General features: G+C 38.5%; 1 protein-coding gene across 8 annotated transcripts in view; it reads right to left on the bottom strand.

Moving 5' to 3' along the window:
• Positions 1-21,774, bottom strand: part of LOC126183383 (F-box/LRR-repeat protein 2) — a 262,031-nt gene that overhangs the window by 11,218 nt on the left and 229,039 nt on the right. For all 8 annotated transcript variants that reach the window (XM_049925315.1, XM_049925319.1, XM_049925316.1 and 5 more), the window contains 4 exons: positions 12,559-12,716; positions 11,595-11,734; positions 5,184-5,375; positions 765-866 (listed from right to left, as the gene is read on the bottom strand). In XM_049925315.1, coding sequence (XP_049781272.1) covers positions 765-866; positions 5,184-5,375; positions 11,595-11,734; positions 12,559-12,716 — 592 coding nt within the window. The remainder of the gene's footprint in view (positions 1-764; positions 867-5,183; positions 5,376-11,594; positions 11,735-12,558; positions 12,717-21,774) is intronic.

Genomic DNA, 21,774 nt, shown 5'->3' with positions numbered 1-21,774 from the left:
TTCAGTTAAAATAAACTATTGTATATTAAAAAGTATCTAAGTAAAAAAAGCTATCAAACATCACTAAATTCCATATGAATAGCTTGTAACAAATAATTTTACTAGCAGTTTAAAGCTATTTCCTGGACAAAGACACAAATTCAGCATCAAGCCTTTCATGAGCAATGCTCTTGCCAGCAGAGACATTCATGTGTGACACACAATCTGCCTTTGCAGCTTTACTTCTGGCAGTATCTCTCTCTTACTTTCTAAGCTTTACGGAAGTTCTCCTTTGTACAATTCAGGACTAACGCTCCTGGAAGAAATGATACTGCAGAGCAATGGCTTAACCACAGCCAAGGGAATTGTTTTCAGAATAAATCATTCACTCTGAAGTGGAATGCATGCTGTGTTCAGAGTGAAAGATCCATTCTGGAAACAATCTCCTAGGCTGTGACTAAGCCATTTCTCCACAGTATCATTTCTTCCAGGAGTGCTGATCCCACAATGTAAGCAGGAGAAGAGAGAGATACGGGTGGAAGTTAAGCTGTGAAGGCAGGTTGTGAGACAGCTGACTGGCTCAGTGGGTATCGGCACTGCCTGTGAAAGGCATGATTTCAGGGTTGAATAATTGTCTGGCACACCGCTTTAACATTCCAGGAAGTTTCAAAACAACACACAATCTTGTGTAGAGTGCAGGCATCTTTTAGTAAATCATTTCAATTGTTCTGAAAATTGCTAGTGGATGTTTGCATAATATTTTTGAATATGTAGATCTTTCTTACAAGTTTCTCCAAACGGGGACAGCCCATCGCTAGATGTATAAGCGTAGCATCAGTAATAAGAACACATTCTTCTAAATCCATCTTCTCCAACATACGGCAGCTCTAGAGGGAAAAAAAAGATAATTATTAATGACCTATTGCTGAGGTGTTATGAATACAATTGTACAATGCTGTACCTAATGTGGACATCTTGAGTACTTGATTGATTGTTCTGGACATTGAAATAAGGTTTTTCAATTAATGCTAGCCTCAAAAGTGCTCAGTGATTTCTTGTGTGCATATTAATCACAGTTTCTGGGTGAAGAGACGCTACAGGTACCAGAATCATTTGAAAGGAGTGTTGACCTAATTTTAATAGATGTCTAAGGCTATAGAAAATATTACCACAATAATATAACACTAATGTTTGTAATTAACCTTTTGATCAACAAGGATGACATCTGTGATAAATCTGACCTTTAGGAAATTATCAATGCACAACTAATTTATTTCCATTGCTTTCTGCTTTACTCACAGACCCATAACACAGTCTTTACATAGATATACAGGATGAATTGCAGGCAGCTCACATTTCCTTTGATTAATGGTTATTTTTGGAAAATGTCTAACTATGAACATTAATATATGTTAAATTATTTTACTCTAAAATTTGAGATCTTTCAGTTTCCTCTAAGTAATCATAAATTAATACAGTGCCCATACCTTTAAAAATGACAGAGGTTTTGTAGTTCCACAATTAGGAAGTACAGCTGTTTTAAATATTTTCTCATGTTTGTTTCTATTGGCTGTGCTAAGAGCTGCATCTCCTGAAAGTAGGTACTGCTCAACCCATCTGTCTCTTCACTACTTTAATATTTCTCTTATTGGTAATTTTTTACTTCATTGTATTTTTATATTCTGTATGGAGGAGTATTAAAACATACTGAAATAGTGTATGAAAATAAAATATAATTATCATAAAATATCCTGTATCATATTCACTGTCAACTTTTGATAAGAAAAATACATTTAAAGAATAAATGAGATCTAGCCCATTCCATCATTGCAAATTTTATAATTTTGCAGAAATTCTTTAACTATTGTGCCAATAATGACTGGGGTAGTCACTATCTGACATTTAAAAAAATCTATGTTAAAGCTGCTATTTCTTAAATTCATCTTAAAATTATCTCTAGTAAAAACATTCCAAAGGTAAAATAGTCCCCTATTTGGGTATCTGTGCAAGGACAGCTCAGAATAAAAATAAATCTGTCATTCTGTGGGTTGGAGCATGTTAAATCCCATAAGAAAACTGATAGATTAATGTGAGATGTAATGAGAATTAAGTGTGTCAGAAGGATGAACAGGAATGCAGATAAGATGCTATGAACAGCATACTGAAGGCAATATCACAGCAATGACAAAGCCAACACCCAGCACAGTAGTACAAGTTCACAAACCTACTAAGTCTGACAAGGATGAAGAGATTGAAAGAATATATGCTGAGATAAAAGAAATTATTTAGATGGTTAACAGAAACTGTAACATTGCAAAGTGAAGTTACACATACTATTTTTCTACTCCTCTGAAATGTTCCATATACCCAAAACAGCCAAAATTCCATTTATATAGTGTTTTACCAAAACTTATTATTCATGGTATAGTTTCCAGTATGCTGACACTAGTGGCAAATTTAGTTTTGTTTGAAATCTTGCTAGTTACAAGAAATTGGTAACTTTAATGTTGAATGCTAGCATGCAAACGTGCATGTACTGGGTTGTACAGGAGCCAGATGTCAGTTTGTGGGATGGAGTTCCATGCCTGTTTCACTTGGTCAGTCAATACAGGGACAGTTAGTGCTGTTTGTGTATAATGCCAGAGGTTTTTTTTCCGATGATGTCCCATGTGTGCTCCATTGGAGACAGATCTGGTGATTGAGTGGCCCAAGGCAAAACATTTCAACTCTTTGTGGAGCATGTTGAATTACATGTGGGTGAGACTTATCCTGTTGGAAAACACTCCCTGGAATGCTGTTCATGAATAGCAGCTCAACAGGTCTAATCACCAGATCAATGTACAAATTTACAGTCTGGGTGTGTGGGATAAACAAGAGTGCTCCTGTTGTCATATGAAATTGCAACACAGTCCACAGCTCCAAATGTAGGTCCAGTGTGTCTAGCACACAGACAGGTTGGTCGCAGACCCTCAACTGCCCTCCAGCAAACCAACACACAGCCATCAGGGAGGCAGAAACAGTTTTCATCAGAAAACACAACGGAACTCCAGACTACCCTCCAGTGAGCTGTCACTTGACACCACTGAAATCGCAAATGGCGTTGGTTTGGGGTCAGTGGAATGTACACTACAGGGCGTCTGGCTCAAAGCTCTCCTTGAACTAACTGATTTGTAAACAATTTGTTGTGCCACTGTGCTACCAACTACTGCTCAGATTGCTGTTGCAGATCCAGTATGATGTACCAGATCCATATGCCAAACATGATGGTATTCCATCTTGGTAGTGCCACGTGGCCATCCATTGCCCTGTCCACTAGTGACCGCACATTCTTATGACCATTGCTGCCAGCAATCTTGTACAGTGGTTACATTCCTGCCAAGCCTTTCTGCAGTATTACAGAAAGAACATCCAGCTTCTTGTAGCCCTATTACACAATCTCGATCAAACACAGTGAGCATCTTTGTCACCTTAAAGGTATTCTTGACTATCATCAATTCAACATATCCAATCTAAAAGGTAACTAAAACTCATGATCATTACAGTGTGTACTTAAAGCCAACCTGATTTGCATCTTCACAGTAGCCCTTTTTAGAACCACTCTTGTACAACTGCCACAAAATCTGAATATACATCATCTTTCAAATGTAGGAACATGTCTACCAACTTTCGTTTGTTGCACAACTCCTTCTCGATGTTGTGATCTCTCTCTCTCTCTCTCTCTCTCTCTCCCCCCCCCCCTCTTTCTCTCTCTCGCTCTCTCTCTCTCTCTCTCTCTCTCTCTCTCTCTCTCTCTCTCTCCCCCCCCCCCCCCCCCAAATCAGTGTAACTAACTCAAAAATACCCTACTTGCAGATATAAAATAGGTATCTAAAATCTTGTGTGAGCAGAAAAGTAATTTATAAACTGACACAGCCTGGAGAAATATGCTGTACAGTGTCTCCATTATTTTCAGAAGGGTTCTGGTGACCCCACGTTGTGGTACTGAAGCACATGCACCTAAAATCTGGTCTGAGGTATAAAATTAGTTTTACATTATTTCAATTTCAGGTAAAATTTTACTGGCCCATGAAGTTCTTTTCATATGAATGACACGTCCTGTTGTAGCAGAGAAAAGATGGGAACAAGAAAACACATGCTCCTATCAGTGCGCAAAAAAGGCAAATATGCTCCTTTTTAAAAGACACCAGCTGCCTCATTCTACCTTCCTCAGCACCTTTAAAGATTTTGGCTTGGGAACATACTCGATCTTTTCTATGCTAAGAGTGGAGGAGACAATGGCAGTGGGAAAGAGACAGAAAATTAATAAATACTGGAAGATAGTAGACAGCGGTTGTCGTATAGGAAGTGCAAAAGAGACGATGGAAGTGTGAGAGAAAAAGGGGGGGGGGGGGGGGACAGTAGCAGTGGAACATAGTTGACAGGGAGAGGACAGTGCTAGGAAGAGAGCGAAGGAGACAGTACCAGTGGAATATGGATAAAGAGAAGAGGAAAGTGGAAGTGGGAGAGAGCCAGTGATAATGAGAGACAGAGGAGAGAGAACAGCAGTGGGAAGGACTGAATGAGATAGTAGCAGGAGGACAGAGCAAGAGGGAGACAGTCACAGTGAGAGCAGACAGTAATAGTAGGATAGAATGAAGAAACTGTGGCTGTGAGACAGGGGACAGGGACAGTTAGAGAGACATAAAGAGATAATGACTGTGAGTTGGGCTGAATGAGTGAGAATGGGAAAATCGGAGTACAGGGGTAAGAGTGACTTACAGCAATGGAGTAGTGGGTGTGAGCAAGTTATAGTTAGGTGAATTGCATATTAAAAAAAGACTGTGAAAATGTGCATTACGTACACAAGCCAAAATTTTTAAAAGCGCTAATGAAGGTAGAACGGGGCAGCTGGTACCACACTTTCCAGTCAGAGTCTTTTTAAAAGGAGTGTATTTGCCTTTTTTGTGCTCTGATAAGATCATTTCTCTGCATATGTGAGTGTTTCATCACAATATATGTTCCTATACTGTTACAAAATCTCTCTCGGCATAGTGACTGTTTGTCTTATCTAGTTGAGTTTTTGTTCTGTGGATTACTCACTACAAAATTTAACATCAATCACTCACTGTTTTTTTCTGAAACCCTGTCTCTCTTCTCTGCATTTTATTATTTTTTTATTTCTTTTTTCCAAAATTAAAAATAAGCTTTATCAAGCTGTAACTTACCCTTGCCAAGGCTTGAAATCCAGCATCAGTGAACTGTGAACAGCTGGATACTTCAAGTGTACTGAGTTGAGGGCACTGTGTTGCCAAGACAACAAGAGATGCATCTGTTAAATGAGAACATCCTGACAAACACACATAGTGCAGTTTGGGACAGTTTTCTGCTAACTGCACTACTGCTTCATCTTGCAGATTCTGTAATAAGAAAATGTCAAAAATTCAGTGAACTTTGTTTCCAGTGAAATAAATGAACACATTCTGAATTATTACACTTGCTATCAAATTCACATCATAAAACTTTTCTTTTATTGTGCCAGGTTAACTCAAATAGTGTGTGGGATAATTTAGGCCATGGAGAACAGAGGTTGTATTGCTGATATATAGGCTTCAGGTGGTACATAAAATGACAGTTTTTTAGTAAGTCAGAATGTAATACGCAACTAACTCCTAGGTGCCAAAATTTCACTTAGGTAAGCACTGGCATGCAGAATTGTAGACTTAAATTTTACATTAAATATTCAAACAGGGAGAAGTAGAAGTGAACTCACTGGACAAATACAAATAGAGAAAATTGTACTATTGGAAGGAATGAGAGAGGGGGCGAGGGGCTCTTACAAACACTAACTGTATTAATTCAGGTGCAATATTTTTTACAAGAGTCATTAAAAATGGTTTATGTTATGAATAATGAAGATTTTACTTTTTGTTGTAGGAATGATCTCGTAGAATGTAAATATTTTGGGTTAAAGGAGAACACTTACCAAAAAGCAGAAGCACTGAGTTGTCGACAGGCCCAAACAAAAAAAGGAAAACTTGCTAGTTTTCAGAGTTATCCTCTAACAACCTGGAGTAAAATACACACACACATACATGCCTATGCCCTTACATGGTATCAGCTGGACTAACGGTGTATTTTAGCAGGTGTATTGGTTGTGGTGTAGTAGTATCAGGTGGTGTGGGTTGAGGGTGAGGAGGTGGGAGGTAGGGAGATGGACTGGAGGTGAGTGGCTAGCAGCACACAGGGAGGCAGCTGGTTTGCTGGCTAGGAAAGCGGGAGGGAGGAGTTGCAGATATATGGGCTTGGCATGTAATGCAGAATTGAATTGTAGGGTCTTGTGTGTGTGTGTGTGTGTGTGTGTGTGTGTGTGTGTGTGTGTGTGTGTGTCAAGACTCACACATAGTGACATCCCTTTCAAACAAACAGTGACCATGCTACTTTAAAAACTGAAATACAATGTATGTGTGGAGCTTCAAATAACCTTGAATTAACAAGTCAGAACAAATAACATGTTTGGATTACATTTTTATTTAATTTAGTATGTACTATGACCTTAAATATTATTATATTAGTTTTGGGATTTCAGCTGGATCATGCTGACTTCTTGCCACAATACCTCAGCTGGTACCTGTCCAGCCATCTTCAGGTGAGTGTCTGTCACTGGAGACTGCTAGTTCACGGCGTTGGCTTTATAGCAAAAATTGGCGCAAAAATGCAGGCGCATTGGCGGCCATACAGGAGTGTCCTCTACTGAAATCCATGCTCTCTGCAAATACTGTTCCACCTGTGGTGAGCAGGCGCATGTGTAAAGATCAAACTACATGTCTGCCCTCTGTCGGAATGCGTGCTCGCATCACTAAGAACAAATGTCAGATGTCGTCAGGCGTGTCATTATGAATAAAATGTTTTTCTCTCAGAAGAAGTTAAAGCGAGAACTGGGTCCCATGCCTTGTTCAGCTGGAAGCCACCAACACAATTCATAAGATTTTGTGCTAGACGTATTTCCACAGATTCTTTAATTACAGAATCCTAAAAGGATCTCACCAGTGCCAAGATTTTTGTGGTAGAATAATCAATAGTGTGTCCTTTTGTAATACAGTGCTCAGCTACGGTCAACGCTCTGCTGCGAAAGGCAAGTGTGGTACTGATGTTCAATGCACCTTTCACCTTTCATGGACTGTGCATATCGTCTGACCTATGTAAGTTTTGCCATTAAAGCACACTCCTGTTAGGGTCACCAATGTGTGTGAGATTCCATGACAATTTTTGCTATAAAGCCAACACTGTGAACTAGCACAGTCTCCAGTGATGGACACTCACCTGAAGCTGGCTGAAACAGTTGCCAGCCAAAATATTGTGGCAAGAAGTCAACATGATCTGGCTGCAATCCTAAAACCTCATAGAATATTCAGTATGCTGAGAAAACTTCAAGAATCACACCATAAAGGTTTTGCAAAAATTCTGCAACAGAAGTATCAAAATAACCTTTATCTTTGCAAATGTTTGAATATCCTACTAAAGGAGTAGATCACAATTTTTTCTTATAGACTAATCCTTGTTCAAAAGCTACACGACACATTTAATCATTTGCATCACTGATTTTAAATCACAAAACACTTCTTTTTATTGCTAACAGAGGAGTAACTTTCCAAAGAATACAAAAACAACAGCACATGGGTTAAAGCTTACTCTTATTGGAATGTGTATCAACATGCAGGTAATTATATTCATTCCTTGTGAAAAGTACATAAAAAGATTCAAACACGAAACATGGAGGTATTTTGGTCATGAATGACACGTTTATGTTGCTTCCTTAAATTTGAAGAACAATGACAAAATATTATAATGTATCTATAATAACATTCGTCTTTCATATGCAGTAGTTGTAACATTGTATTAGAGTCCTGGCTGATTAATCCATGTTCTTTTAGCATTAGGTGAATGGCAAATGGCCTGAACAGTTTTCCCTGCAAGTTACTTTCTGTTTCATGGCACTACAATATTATTCTGTATGGCACAGGTGAAATCTGTTTTGCATATGTACAGAGAAGTTCATTTTAAAATCAGAAATTGAAAGATGTGTTAATCCAAAGGTAGGCGGAAACTGTATGACTAATTAAATAGCAAAGCATAATAAAGTACAGATAACACCAGATGACAGGGAGGGAGGGAGGGAGGGAGGGAGGGAGGGAGGGAGGGAGGGAGGTAGGGAGGGAGGGAGGGGAGGGGAGGGGAGAGAGAGAGAGAGAGAGAGGGAGAGAGAGAGAGAGAGAGAGAGAGAGAGAGAGAGAGAGAGAGAGAGAGAGAGAAGAGAAGAACAATGAAAGAAGAATGTGAAAAGTAAGAGGTTCCTGTTAACTGAAATAGCAAGTTAAGGGCAAATCATGTATTCACAAAATACTTGAAAGTAATGAATTTTAGCAAATTATGTTGTTTGGAAGACATTGTGCCCCCTGATGTACTATAAACAAATGCTTCAAATTCTGAAAGGAAGAAGACGGAAATGAAAGTATTCCACATATCTGGTCGAAATCTTAAGGCAAGTTTCTGTAAGTCATTGCTAACTATAAATTTGCCAGCAAAGAATGTTAAATTAGACTGGAGGATGAAGTGTGTAACCATTTTTCAGTGTTGATTCAATGAAAAGAATACTGTCCTGTTCCATGAAGTGATGAGGAGCTATCTAGAACTAAAGAAACCGCAGTTGCAGTTATCAAATGGTGGTAGTTATTTGTCTCCCACTCTTGGATGTACAAGATCTGAGGAATTAGTTCCAGATGTATGATCAGATCTAAGTATCCAATGGACACAATATTTCAGCAGCTGACCTCATTAGGTGAGCCTATTAACCAATTGCTAATGGATGGTTACAGGTCTTTATATACATATGGCCTTTCTTTTGCCTCTCATGATGGCTGAATACCAGGGAGTATATTCAATACTCCACACAAGATTTGTGTTCATCTGCACATCCAACAGTGCCACAACGAGTAACCACTGGAGCTCCAGCTGCTCAAGGAATCTGTCACTGTTGCTGGGTACATCTTTGTACCTTTTTATTAAAAAGCAAAAAGAGTTACTCGGGATGATAAAAGCTCTGTGGCTGCTCATCAGCAGTCAGTTCATCAGCACACAACATGATGCCAGAACACTGTGCCAGTGGACACAAATATCCAGCTATATACCCATGAACTAATATGAGCTCTATGCCGGTAGAAACTGAAAACAAATTCTTGATCTGTCAATCAAATATTTCATTTTAATCATAACAGTATATTCTTTTTTCTGATTACATCATCTTTTTTATCATGAATGACTTGCACAATTATTTTTAAGGTTTCTGTAGTTTGTAAATAACAGGACCCCAAAATAATAATCTTGTTCATACAACAGCTCTACAAAACTGTGGAATATAATTTTTAAATAGTTCTTAAAATTTCTGCAATTTGAAACAACTAACATTTGGTGGAGGGAGAACTTGTCAGACACACCAAATGTGGTATTTCAGACTGAGGTTTTCAAAAGTCCATAAATACTTGGCTGGGTACTTAGCCACTCTACAGATGACACACTTAAATCAAGCACATTCTAGACATGTTGCAATAAAATACATGTAACAAGTGCTGATGATCTGTACACCAAAACTTTACACTGTCTATTTTGATGGAACAAAGTTTTGATGCAGAGGTTCCTCATAACCAGAATAAGCTTTAATAAAACAGTTGACCTCCAATGACCCTCATGAACTAATGAAATGGTGCTTGCAACCTAGAGCATGTTTGAACGCTGTAGCGAGCTCCACTCTGTTAGCAACATTCAAAAAGAAATGAGCAAGAGGCTGTTAAATGAAAACTTATGAAGGGATTGTAATGGTATTGCTAACAGAAGAAGGTGGTTCTATAATAGTGTTGTGCCCCTAACTGGCTAATAAAGGAACATGGGCACACACTCAGATGACAAGAGACTGAGGAAATGCACGTGTCAACAGTCTACTACACAGAGTAGCACTGAAATGGAGAATAGAGAGCAAAGGTATGTAGTGTGTTTGCTTACAGCAGAAGGAATGCAGGGAACAGCAATTCAGCAAAGAATGACAAGTGTACAGAGAACACTGAATAACTGTTGCAATTCACTCACTCAATCCTACCTCTGTGGCAATGGCTGGCACTAACTCTCCGGTCTTCAATGATAAGGACATCCATCTACTGGACAATGGTATCATTAATACAGTGAGATGTTCAGGGCAGTGCATCATCAGCCAATGACATCTGCCATTCCTTGAGTCACTTGTGCCACACCTTGACCCTTGCAACAGGTGTGCAGTTTTGTTCATACAATTGTGTCCTCCTTCAATTAATTTTTGTTCCTGGCACTCCTTCAGCTAACACAAAATGCACTACACTCCTTTGCTATTCTTTTGTAGCCTCTATTTCACCATTTTCTGCACTACTGAGTGCAGTGGACAGTTAAATGTTTGCACATGCTCACTCTGTTATAAGGTGGGTGTGGGCCAGTGTCCCTCTACTCTTCTGCAGTAAGCATCTTTGAAACCCATGGTGCACACAACTTGTGATCTCCTATTCAATTACTCATGATTTCATGAACAACTTTTTGAGAAACTTCAGGACACGGTTTATGCAGATCATCACTAGTCACACATCAATCAGAAGGAATATGCTATTCAAGTTATTGCACTAGTTCATCAGTCACTATGAATGGGTGTCCACTTCTCACATCATCACGAATATCCGTTCTTCTGAAAGTGAAATTCCATACCCATTTTATCACATGTTGCTGTGACATAACCTCCCCTCTATACACTGACAAGATTTCCCCACAAGTCACACTGCCACTCGGGCCCTTGGCATTCAAGTAGCATATCAAGGTATGGTATGTAGTGTGTAGAGTGTTACCACACATTCATTTTAGTGTGTGCAACCATACACAAGAGTGATGCCAACAGTGAAAAATTCAATTCCCTGGTAACCTTAGTTTCCGGATATCCTTTGTAGATGGTTACAGTAACTGTGAGAGGAGTGTCAAGTCAAGTCAACAACACCTAACTCCGACTACATTCATTGTTTGTGAATTGCCAAGTCCCTGCTCCTCATATTATTCAGAAGGGAATGAGAAATGAAAAAAATAATAGTAAGTTTTCTTTTTATTTCATGGTTTTACTTCCATATGTAGTGCTCTGTACAGTTTAGCTACACTTCTGGATAGAAAACAATTAAGACCAATAACACACAAACACAAACAAAGTAAAAATTTTATAAAGTGTTGTCTTGAACAGGAAGAACATCTGATGTGACTTCTTGAATACTGAAGAATGTTATAAGCTCTTTGCATATAGCTGCTTGTGTATTTCTGGGTTCTTTTCGAAATTCTAGATACAGTTTAAATCTCTTACAAGAGACAGAAACAAAATTATCTCTAGTCACAATCACCTTCAGCTGTGATCAGGAAATGCTTTCAGTTCTACATAATTCTTCTTCTTTAAAAAAAAAAAAAAAAAAAAAAAACTGTTTTCTACTACAGTTTAAAAATTTACATTAATTACGAAAGAACAAGGATTAACTTTACTAGATGAAAATAATAACATGGTTAAATCCAGTTAACACCTGCAATAAACATACCGTGCAACCAAAAAGGTTGATGACCTCAAGATTACGACAATGACTGGCGAGGCATGCAACTGCTTTGTCTGTCATGAGAAGGCAGCCCTTTGACACAAAGCTACGAAGGTGCGGGCATCCACGTGCCAGAGCTTCCACACCTGATAAACATATGTGTACATTAAGAACATCACTTTATCCATGCATTACCTTTCTGAGAACTTTTTTCCTTCAACATCTATTTTATATGAATCAGAAAACCACTACGGACATGCAATACAAGTTAAAATGGCCATTTAAAACATGAGAAAGTTTATCACTGCTACTCACATTGCACCTCTCTGACAACTAATATGAATGGATTTTCAGAGAAGGAAAAATAAATAGATAAAGAGTCTGTCTCATTAATTGATACCAGATTTCATGTATTACACATTGATAATGCTCAAATTTTATTTTTCTTTGCTTCTCTTATCTATTAAAAAAACTAATCAAGTGCGAACAACTTAATTCAAAAATAATTTTGCCAATGAACCTACTCTGAAAAAAAAACAATAAGATTATGATCCTGGAATTTACCATGAACCCTAATTCGAAGCTTAAAAGACAACACAGTTACATTATTAATTTAAAGTATGAAATAAAATGTGGATGTAAGCATATGTAAATTTCAGTCAATAAAATCAAGTTACAAGTGCAACTCATTCATTGAATAATTAATTACATTTAAGGCATGTACAGACAGCAGAGAAAAAGTTCTAATAATCTGTAGAATGGAGATGGATGGAGGTTCACAGGAAAGTAATAGTAGTAAGAAAGATTTGATTGCCATTGTTATGTAGTCCATCACACAAAGTAACAAAATGTGTGCAATATTACAGTAATTCACCATGCTGAGTATTAGTTAAAGCTCATGGTGAGAGATGATCAATGCACATAATGTAACAATTTTTAAAATTATTTTTCTTGTATTCAAGACACATACCATTTTCTGAAATCTGCTCACACCACGATATATTTATGTGAGTAAGGTTGCGACAACCTTCAGCAAGGCTTTTGAGTGATTCATCTGTAATATTTGCACAGGAACTCAAATCAAGGCGCTGGAGCTTTCCACAGTTTCTACTCAAAGAAAAGCAAGTGCTGCAGACAAACAAGAAGAAAACTGCATTAGTCCTAGTACTTGAAAGGATGTGGTTATCACTGTCATCATCTCAGTTTATATATAATGAATAATTGATACACAATTTCAATTTTTTATTCATATAAAAAAAAAAAGGTAGTGAAGATGCAATTTTCTACTGCTGAATCAGTTAATGCTAAAGTTACATACAATATACAGCTACTGAACTCCTGGGCACTGTGTCTCATTCTGCAACTTAACCAAAAACCTAAATTTACATTCATGCTTGCAAGCATTGATTTTAACTTATATTATTGACATAATTTTTCACCTTAGGTAACTCTAAATACAAAAATTTCAAGTAAACACTCATTACTCTTCTATTACTTCAAATAATTGTACTTATTCCTTCCCTGGGAACATGAAATTGCCTGCAGCTTATTTACCTTTGCTATTTTCAGGTAAACTCATTGTTGTGACAATCCAACTTTATCAAATGGCAAATAGAGTAATGAAATTAGAACGTGTACTGAGCACCAATAATAACTGGTTTTCAGCACACACATACATTATTTTCTTAAGAATGAAATGTCATGCTCATTGGTCATACAGGAAACCTTCCAGCCTCCCAAAACCTCATACCACTTGTCTGGTTCATGTTCACTGATAGTGTCTCCATGATCTGGACCCAGGGCCAAGGCATCCTATCCTCATTTGTCCATAAACTCAACACTTTCTCTTCTCTCCACTTAATCTGGTCTTCCTCAGCCCAACGGGCCACCTTCCTGGATGTAGACCTTCACCTCTCTGATGGCTGCATCCATTCTTCTGTCCATATCAAGCCCATTAACCACCAACAATAAATGCATTTTGACAGCTGTCACCCCCTCCATACCAAAAATTGCTCTTATTTAGCCTGGTCACCTATGGAAGGTGTATTTGCAGTGACAAGAATTCCCTAGCCCAGTACACTACCTGTCTCGCATAGGCCTCCACAAATTGGTACCACCCCCCCAAACCTAGCCTGCAAACAGATTCCCACACCATATCCTCACACACCCTAATCTAGCCACCACCCTGAAGAATCAGATGCAAAGGAGCACCCCCCCCCTCCTCCCCTACCCCTAGAGATGAGAGTAGCTCCTGCAATTTTTTAGTCTCTCTCTCTCTCTCTCTCTCTCTCTCTCTCTCTCTCTCTCTCTCTCTCCCTTTTGCATCCAGATGAGATATTCAAATCAATGCTGGGAGAATGCACAACACTGTTGAGCAATTTCGGAGCAACAGTATTTGCAGTAATGTATCTGTTCTAATGTCTCAATCACAACTGATGAAAAGTACAAGCAGAACTGTGTTCAGCAGCATTTGAAATGCATCAAATATCTCAAGAATAAGAATGCTAACAGTGTAGTGAGACAGCAGTTTATTGGTGAAGCACTAGCATCTTCAACTTGAAAAAGTGGAAATTTTTTTGTCACAAACAACAAATATTTCTAATATAGCATTCCACTTTTCAAGCTCAGCTATCCTATTATGAACTATCTAGTGAAGTATAATGGAAAGTCGGTTTCTGACAATATTCCTTTCAGACATTTAACACATTCTGGTTTTAAATGAAGAAAAAGTGTCACAAATCAGATAAGTAACAGCTAATTATCCAGTGCATTTTATTCTAAATGAAACATCTGATAGTCTTTCTTAACAAAATGGACAATACCACCATTATGTGAAGTTTCATGTTGTTTTCAATTTTCTATCTCAAGTCTATGTTCTCCAAGTTGCAACACGAACTGCATCATGTATGCCATTCACACATTTTGTGAGACATTACAAGAGATGTAGTCATACTTTAACTAATTTGTATCTTGCATTAAGTAAACATCGGAGGAAAGAAAGGTCTCGCCAGAATACAATAGACTATACAAATTACAGGACTTCCTTTGTCACTCGGCCCCATGACTAGATGGGGTACTTGCTTGAAAGCTGCAGTGTTTGTCTGTAATAATTTTCAGGCTGTCCACAGATTTTAGATGCCTTGCCAGATGATGCTTTAGTTGTAAGAAAGGCTAAAGAGATAGCATGTAAACAAGAAGTACAAGATAAAGTTTCCATTGTACATGACCATTTCTCTCTGGCAACCTCCTGAGAACACTGTAGGAGCAGTGTTTTGAATAAGAAGCACAGTGTCAAAAATGTGTTTGAAGGTACTGGAAAACGGAAGCTCAACCAAAGTTTAGCCCCAAATGTTGAAGTGGAGGGCATGGCAAAGAACAAATTGAAATGTAGATAGCTGCAATAGCTCCACTTACTATAATTTCACTTTTTAAATCTCTTTTCTCTCTTCTGTTTTCTATTCTACATGTACTGCATCTAGTACAAATATCTGAAATTGCTAAATTCTTATCAACACTGTATTTTGCTAAACTTTTATTATTCAATTAATAGTTTTCAGACCACTGATGATAACAATACAATTAGTTTTTGAGGGAATATTTTCTCTGATGTACTATTACCAAAACCACGTGTCCTTCAAAATTTGTACCTGTTAACAACTATTTACTTTATGATTAACGTACCTTACTTGAAAGTCCTTATCCTCCTCTTTTGAATGAACATTTTACTTTTTCAAAAACTTGATATTTAAAATGTTATTTCTAATCACAATTACTGTATTCCAAGACATTCAAATCTTAATATGTAACCCTTTCAAAATTCCAATGGTATAGTTCTGTAGACCCAATTTTCCTATTTACAAAAATACATACTTTTACAAAAATAACATGTTAGTTGAAAAGATATTCCAATTAGGAAATTTAACTTTCCAGAAAATTCTTGGCAGGTTTTGGAATCCCCAGTGTACATTAAAACTTCCTCCTCACAACATAGTAACTGCCATTTCTGATTAGACAATTAATAACTAAGCCAAATTATTTCATTGTCTAATATGTATACATATTACCTACTTTTTCAGTCTTTTATATTATTATTTAAGATGTGATTAGCGAGTATTTTAACATTTTGTAATTTCCATACTACACACATCTGTATACAGTTGTCGCACACAATACTGTAGTCAGCCATGGTTGAGCAGTTAATTTGTATAGTTATCATGTGTTGGTCAGTTCTCACTCAGAAGTCAATACATAAACTACTTTGACAGTTCCACATCAGTCAGTATGATTCAGTCATCTAGCATTGAAAGAATGGAATTACTGTGTTAATTATCTGTGTTGCCACTTGTAAATTATTGTTAGACCACTCACAGATTAAGTGAGTTGCTGATGCATGTTGTTACACCTACCAAAGTTACTCCAGATAAACAAATGTGAAGCAAATTTTCTGGCAGGTTATCTCAGTATAATCTAAGATGCTGTTTTTACATATATTGTGGATCCATGGATAAATGAGAGTGGCATTAATCTCACTTTATATCCTTTAATCTTGCATCTAGCCACTGAGATGTCACCATCCAAATGATATTCCTGTGGAGCTGTAGTACTGGTGCCATGGTCATCAGCCAATTTGCTCACAAATGAGATTATGTCGCTTCTCAATCCTTCTACATTAATTTCCAAAGTATGGACACCTTGCCTAATGCAGTGGGCTCTGAGAAGAGCTATTATCTGTATCTTTTTGCTGTTGCTTTTATTGCCTTAAGAGAGCTGAGATCTAGTTTGGCTGCATTGTATGTAGATTTTCTGCCATCCCATGCCTGCAGTCCATTGCCCAGGGCACACCCATGAGGTCATTCATAGCTGCACTCAAAGTGAAGTGCTGCATGCAAAGTAAAAACCTGACAACCCTTTTCAAACACCTGTTAACCAACATGTGCTTTAGAGTTAGCACTGGATGTAGAACAAGCAGATCATTCACCTTCAAAAAAATGGACTTCCTCAAGGATCTGTACTGGCTCCAAACTCTTCATTTTTTACACCAAATACAACCAGTAACAAATTTTACTATGCAGTTGATTTAGGGACAGCCACTGAAAACAAAACACTAGAAGAAGGAGACATTGTTCTTTACACAGACTTAGGAACAATGAATCAATATTATAACGTGAAGACTCTGCCAAAATCCATCAAAGACAGAAGTGTAACTTAAATAACTAAATAGCTAATGAACAGCTCAACAACAAATTCTACCAAAACTGTGCAAGACACAATTTCTACCCTAAATAACTTGTCATTACACTGGGCTAATCACTTACATGAAGCACATGGAAAATACGAGCCAGAAAGTGAACATACGAGTACATATCAATGTATGATAAAGAAGTTTGTTGGGACCTTACAAGGAGCTGATGCATCAACCTTGCACACTGTGGCCTCAGCTATGGTATATTCAGTGGCAGAATATTGCCTCCCTTTACAGCAGTTGAGTGTCCATATCAGAAAGTTTGGTGCCCACTTGAATTACTGCACGAAAATCATCACAGGTACACTGAAATCCACACCTGCTCCCTGGGTGCACATTATCAGTAATATTCCACCACCAGAACTAAGATAATGGGCGCCATTGTACAGGAACGGATGAACCTACAACATGGAAACAACCCACAGGACCTACCAATCACAAGATCCTAACTAGCCCTCCACAAACCCATCTTAAATCCTGGAATCACTTATGGGCTGAGGTCACTGAACACAGCCTGATGGTTAAAGAAGACTGGCGAAAAAAATGGAATGCCACCAGTGCACAGACATGGTGCAGTTGCAGTATGTAGGCTATGTGGAACACAAAATCATATTGTATGGGGGGCACTATGCAACAAACTGGTCTGTGACTGCAGAGTCGGATACCAAACTGTAGAGCACATTGCACATGAATGGCCTTTAATGAAGTAAACAGGTCCTTCCAGAATATTATGGATGTGACTCCTCCTGCATTGAATTGGATGCATTTCTTGGACGTCTAGCTTTGATGAAAACTCAAACATTCCATAGCAAATATTGGTCTTATTTATATTGTGCGGTATTGTGTTTTATTTTATATACTATTAATTACTCAGTAACATTGGTATATAAAATACCTGTATATAATGTATAAAATAAATGTATACAAAAATGTATACAAAATACATGTATACAAAATACATGTATACAAAATACATGTATACAAAATACATGTTTTATATTGCCATATGATAAATAAAAATAAAAAGTCGATGAAGCTAAAGAAAACAAAACTTAGCAGTTTTGTGTACTGTGAATTGGTAACCGTTTAAAACACAAAATAATTATTGTAAGAGAAGATCAATGAGACTGAAAAGGCATCCAAAACAGGTTGACATTCTTACAAGATGTTGAATATTATTAGTGTCATGAGCTTTGTGAATACAGACTGACATAGGTATGTGTATTCAGTGATGTGTTTCAATAGATTTTTCATTGCCTTTTAGAAGATTTGCATTAAGCGATTTTTATGTATACAGGGTGTACCAAAAAGGATGGCACAAACTTACACGGCTGGAAGTACACGATAACAGAAGCACAAATGCCCCAGTAAAAATGAGCCCGCAAATGAGCTGCTTGTGAGATAATCATGACTGTATGGTTCCAGGTCATCACTCACATCATTGTAAACATCGTCCTAGTTTGTACACATTAATTTGAAATTTAGAGTTTACTATTGGATTGTACATCACAATTAGTTCAAATTTCACATATGGGGTACCTATTTAAAGGATGTGTTCAGAGTGTTTTCCTTGCATTTGGATGTAGTACTGTGCTCGTCTCTGCAATGAATTTCGAATCCTTTCAAAAACCCCTGGATCATTCCAGAATTCTTGACAAGCATGTACAACTCTCTGCTCCAGTTCTTCAACTGTGCTGTACACATTACTTTTGAGGTGACCCCAGACACAAAAATCCTAAGGATTTAGAGGCCAAGGTACAGGTCTACCTTGACCTACCCATCTTTGGCCGTATCTGGCGTTAGATGTCATCTCACAGCAGCAGCAAAATGTTCCGGAGCTCCACCATGCGGTGTACCACATACACTGACATTGCTGAAGAGGAACATCCTCAAGCAATTGTGGAAGATGACACCGCAGAAAGCTAAAGTACCTCCATCCATTAAGTTGCGGTGGAAGAATGTGTGGCCCAATGAGTTGATTGCCAATACCCCTAACCACACATTCAGTGAGAAACGTTGCTGATGTGGTGACTCATGAACAGCATGTGGGTTTATTTAACACCACAAATGTGTATTATGATAGTTAAACACACAATCATGTGTGAATCCTGCCTCATCTATAAATAAAATGTTACACGCGAAATGAGGGTCGACTACAGCCTGCTGTTGCAGCCACCAACAAAACACCACTCTAGGAACAAAGTCCGCATCATTAGACACTGAACTCATTGGACGTAGTAAGGGTACAATAAACTGTGATGTAAAATTCTCCATACACTACTGTGGCTTAGTACAGACTCTTGTGTGGCAGTTCTTCTCGTCGAGATTCCTGGAGAGCGCTGTACTGCTTCCAACACAATATCCCCAACCTCAGACACAATACAAGCAGGCCTACCGCCTGCTCTGCAATGTGCAAAACCCCTGTGTTCTCTCAGGTCCTGATGGACCCTTGTAAATATATGACTTTCAGGGTGTCTTCGATCAGGATATGTTCCTTGGTACAAGCTTGCAGCCTCCCGTGCATTGCCATTAGCCTTATCGTACATGAAATGCATATCCGCATACTCTTCCTTACTGTACAGTTCCATTGTAACTACAACACAACACAGCACACATGGCACTCCTCAGACATGACTGATACCCTTTGAGACTGTGTGCTGTATCCATCCTGCACATTCTGCGTGTATAGTGTGATTCCATGATTCCAACTCTACCTCTCGGCAATGTTCCGTTGTGCAAACAGCAAACATAGGACAGCCTCAAGTGCGAAGGGGGAAACTGGACGACATTACAAACAATGCCGTCAGTGGTGGCTTGGAACCATACAGTCATGGTTATTTCGCAAGTGGCTCATTTGCGGACCTGTGTTTACTGGGACATTTGTGCTTCTATTATCATATAATTTCAAGCTGTATAAGTTTGTGACATCCTTTTTGATGCACCGTGTGTGTGTGTGGGGGGGGGGGGGCATGTATGTGCACTTTATTAGTGTCTTTTTCTACCTCTGATATCCCAATGATATTACTCAGTTCTGCTTCCAGTCCCAGTAGCTTATCTTAAGCTGGAAGCATCCTGCCATTTATTGTCCCTACACAGATTGGGTACAAACAGTCAAACCTTTACAAATTATGAAATTTTATTTATTTATATTTTAACCTAACTTCATGTAACAAGATGCAGCCATAGAAGTAGCTGTGTGTACACTGTGTTATGAATACACTGCCTCAGTCCACTTATTACAACATGCTTTAACCCAGATGAAGATACTCACAAGCCTGGAACTCCTACATAGCAATATGACCTCTGACAACACTACCTATGGATCACTAGTCTATCAGGTCCCTAGAGCCTGGTGAGATACAGGCCCAGAGCTAGGCCTGAGCAGAATAGAACTCTCCACAGTTTCAGTCCTTCAGGAATTACTTTTATGTCAATGGTCGAAGTGCACACAACCAGTCTGCATGCTACACGTGTCCTGGCATAGAGTCATCCCGTTATGGCTGGTCGGTGAGAGTTAGTTTTCCACAGCAGAAAATAGTATTCTGCCTGGACAATTGCAGTAATCTACTTTTCACACTGTCTGTGACAGGGGTTAGAGAGCTGCCCTTCTGGGACTATTCATCATACTACTGGGTCACTGTGTGAATGCTTATGGTGCACAACATGGGGTCACGAGAGTGTCAGGATATTGAGGAACAAACATTTATCTCGTTCAGCATCTGTTACCAATCAAGCTTGGAAGTCCCTACCACTGACTATGCCACTGCCACTGTAGCTCTCAGTTTCATGTGAATACATTTACTTCTCTGCCCTCACATTCAGTGCTGTGAGAAGGTCGAATTCTCTGGAGAGGAGAAACTATTCAAAGCTCATCATTTGTTAAACCCCAAAATGGTTAGCTATACCAATCTCACCTATTAACCATTCTACTGAGCTACGTGAAAATAGAAACAAAACTAACTGTTTATGACAGTTCATATTTGCTTGTGATTTGATTCTTGAAGTTTTATTGGTGTAATAAGTATTTCATGAGGTTTCGAGATTGCAGCCAGACATCACCATCTTGTCAATGGCTAAATGGTTTCCAGCTGAAATATCATGGCAAGATATGCCTCATAGATTAATTATAATATTTGTGGTTGCCAGATGGACACACACACACACACACACACACACACACACACACACACACACACACACACACACACACACACACACACAGAGAGAGAGAGAGAGAGAGAGAGAGAGAGAGAGAGAGAGAGAGAGAGAGAGAGAGAGAGAGAGAGAGGGGGTGAGGGGGGGGGGGGGGGGGGGGGGTGAGAGTGAGAGAGAGGTGAAGAGAGAGAGAGAGAGAGAGAGAGAGAGAGAGAGGGAGAGAGAGGGGGGGGAGAGAGGGAGAGAGAGGTGAAGAGAGAGAGAGAGAGAGAGAGAGAGAGAGAGAGAGAGAGAGTGCGTGTTTTGAGAATTACATATAAAAAACTAATACTACAACCACATCATTTATCTAGCAGGTATCCCATGTGACATGCCATTCTTACAGTAAAATATTAACAGCTAGTGATATTTAAGCTTATGACAAAACAGATACCGATAAGATTGTGCAGCATGAATGAGTGTATTTTTCCAAGCTTATAAAAATAGGAAGTTACTGAATTTACACCAGCATTAAAAATATAGATATATCCTCAGTGATGGTCCGTAAGTAGTTATTCTGCACCAACAGCAGTACTGCACAAATTTGGCTCACAAGAGCGACATCTATCAAAGAATTATGAAGTGTCTCCACATGATCAAAGAAATATCTATGGCTTTTTATAAAAAAAATGAGTATGGGATGATGAAACATCACTGCCTGTCACTATAACAAAGCTGTCTGTGTGATCATCATACAATTAAGTATTATTTGAAAACAACAGTTCCTATTTTAAGTTCAGAAGAAGAAGA

Source organism: Schistocerca cancellata, chromosome 4 (genome assembly GCF_023864275.1).
Source record: "Schistocerca cancellata isolate TAMUIC-IGC-003103 chromosome 4, iqSchCanc2.1, whole genome shotgun sequence".
In the NCBI taxonomy this organism is placed as follows: Eukaryota; Metazoa; Arthropoda; class Insecta; order Orthoptera; family Acrididae; genus Schistocerca; species Schistocerca cancellata.
This window is presented reverse-complemented; position numbering and strand designations above follow the sequence as displayed.